Here is a 2,418-nt window from a genome sequence, read left to right as displayed (position 1 = left end):
TATATATATATATATATATATATATATATATATATATATATCAGTTCCATTCAATAGCAGCACTCTTCTGTTAAAATATTCATGAAATTCTGGAGGCAGTCTAAAATGTCTTTATGTGTAGTAGCAGCAGCACTGTCCCAAATGTAGAAGCAATACTTTGTTGTGGGCCTTACTTGAGTTATGTAGAGTGTCAATATCTAGAGGATGAAGTGTTTTCTGGCTCTCAAGAGAAGGGGCAGTCTTTGGGATATGGTCATGGCTATGTTAAGTTTGTGCTTTTACCAAGAGATATCCATGATGCAGCTGTGAGGCCTAAAATTTGGTGCAGCTGTGAGGGCTTTATTTCAGTATTGCTTATATTCAAAGGGTGTGTAATGCAAGTCTTCTTGTTTTCCAATTTCTTGTTTTGTTATACAGTATCATTCATTATTCAACACACTTGCATCAGATGGAATTTGTCAAGGCAGGTTTTCTATATCTGGTACCCTTCCTGTTGCCAATCCTGACCTGTTTCCAAACAAGTTAATATTTCCCAATGGCAAAATATATTTCTCATGGAAAACTGGAAATGAAAAATATCAATTGTATAACAGCGATGCTCGTTTACAACCACCACATGTTGTGAAGACAATAGTACATACATGCATGCACGCGGCCAACTCCTTTCAGTTTCCATCTACCAAATCCACTCACAAAACACTTGCCCAAGGTGCTGTAGAGTGAGACTAAACCCAAGACCACATAATAGGGAAGCAAGCTTAACCACACAGCCAAAAATATAAGAGTGTATGGATATTATGTGTGTGTGTGTGTGTGTGTGCATGTTCTTGTCTGTATCTTAACATTGTTGATGTGCTGAAAACATAAAACATTGCTACCATTTAAGTGTTGTCATTGTCTACATCCCTCATAAAAATATGTCTCGCCATTGCGCAGTTCATTGTGCAACTAGGAAAATAAGTATGTACATTATTTGAAAAGAAGTGTAGGCAACAGGAAAGGTTTCCAACCAATAAATATTGCCTTAGCAACAAGTCCCGTCTAATCTATGCAAAAATTGGAGAAGTAGATGAAAAAAAAATGGTTGTTGATTCATAACCTGTATCTCATATTTTCATTCCTATTTTTTTTATCTATTTTCAGTAAATCTCCATGATGTCTTTGAAACATCAACGTTCATTTTTCTTGTGTTTGAGCTGTAGGTATAAGTTTCATCATTCTATAATATTATAAGTTTTATTGTTTCCCCTCTGCTGTTATATGTTGTCTACAATTTCATACAAAATGGCAGTTTTGTTTTATTTCTAATTTTTAGATCACCAAAACAGTGAGCAGATCTATATTTTGCTCTTATCCCATATTTGTAGGAGTATCTACAATGTGTCGTTCAATTTTTATAAGATGGCGGTGTATAATTTGAGGAAAATTTGGCTGCTATTTCTAGCTTCCTTGGCTCACCAATGAGTATTTTATTTATCATATATAAGCACATGATAGGCATGTTTTTATCAAAGATAACTATGAATGACTGCAACCGAGTGAACCCTACTAAATATCATAGAGGCCAGATGGTGATGGTATTAAATCAAGCGATGAATTAAGTCTACAGCTAAAGACATGAAGTGTAGTAGCTATTGTTGTAATAAATGCTTTTCCATGTTTGCATGGGTTGGTTGGAATTTGTTGAGGTGAATTTTCTACAGCCATATGCCCTTCCTGTCACTAACCTCACCTGTTTCCAAGTAAGGTAATATTTCTCAATGGCCAGACATGTTTTCACAGAAGATTGGGAATGAAGGACACCACTTGCATGATGGTGAATCTTGTTTACAACTCTCATGCAATGTCTAAGCAAAGAGACAGCAACACACACGCACACATATACATATAAACACACATATGCACATACAGACAGACAGACAGACACATACACACACACACGACTGACTTCTTTCAGCTTCTGTCTTTTTGCCAAATCCACTCACTAGGTTTTGGTAAACCTGGGGCTGTAGTAGAAGACACTTACCTGGGGTGCCATGCGGTGAGATTGAGCCCAAAACCATGTGGTTGGGAAGCAAACTTCTTATCACACAGCCACGCCTGTGCATGCATGTTATAGTAAATACTTTCTACATCTATTTCATGTCATACACAGATAAGCATGTTGTCATTACCTTAGACCACCCCCACCACTGCTAACATACTTTGTAACACCAACATCAACAAATCAGTGAGAAAGCTTTTATATCAGTGGTTTTCAACTGGGGTCCATGTGACCCTTGGTGGTCCATATAAGATTTTGTTACAATTTATCTGCAATAAATTGGTTATAATTCTACAATACACAAAATATTTTAACAATTCTTTTATACAATTCCTTGTAATATTTAATTATAAAAATAAAGTAGAATTTGTTTT

General features: G+C 35.9%; 1 protein-coding gene across 3 annotated transcripts in view; it reads left to right on the top strand.

Moving 5' to 3' along the window:
* Positions 1-2,418, top strand: part of LOC106871486 (phosphorylase b kinase gamma catalytic chain, skeletal muscle/heart isoform) — an 83,985-nt gene that overhangs the window by 56,076 nt on the left and 25,491 nt on the right. For all 3 annotated transcript variants that reach the window (XM_014917967.2, XM_014917966.2, XM_014917968.2), the window contains exon 4: positions 1,144-1,198. In XM_014917967.2, the coding sequence (XP_014773453.1) occupies positions 1,144-1,198 (55 nt within the window). The remainder of the gene's footprint in view (positions 1-1,143; positions 1,199-2,418) is intronic.

The sequence above is a fragment of the Octopus bimaculoides genome, chromosome 6 (genome assembly GCF_001194135.2).
Source record: "Octopus bimaculoides isolate UCB-OBI-ISO-001 chromosome 6, ASM119413v2, whole genome shotgun sequence".
Lineage (NCBI taxonomy): Eukaryota > Metazoa > Mollusca > Cephalopoda > Octopoda > Octopodidae > Octopus > Octopus bimaculoides.
This window is presented reverse-complemented; position numbering and strand designations above follow the sequence as displayed.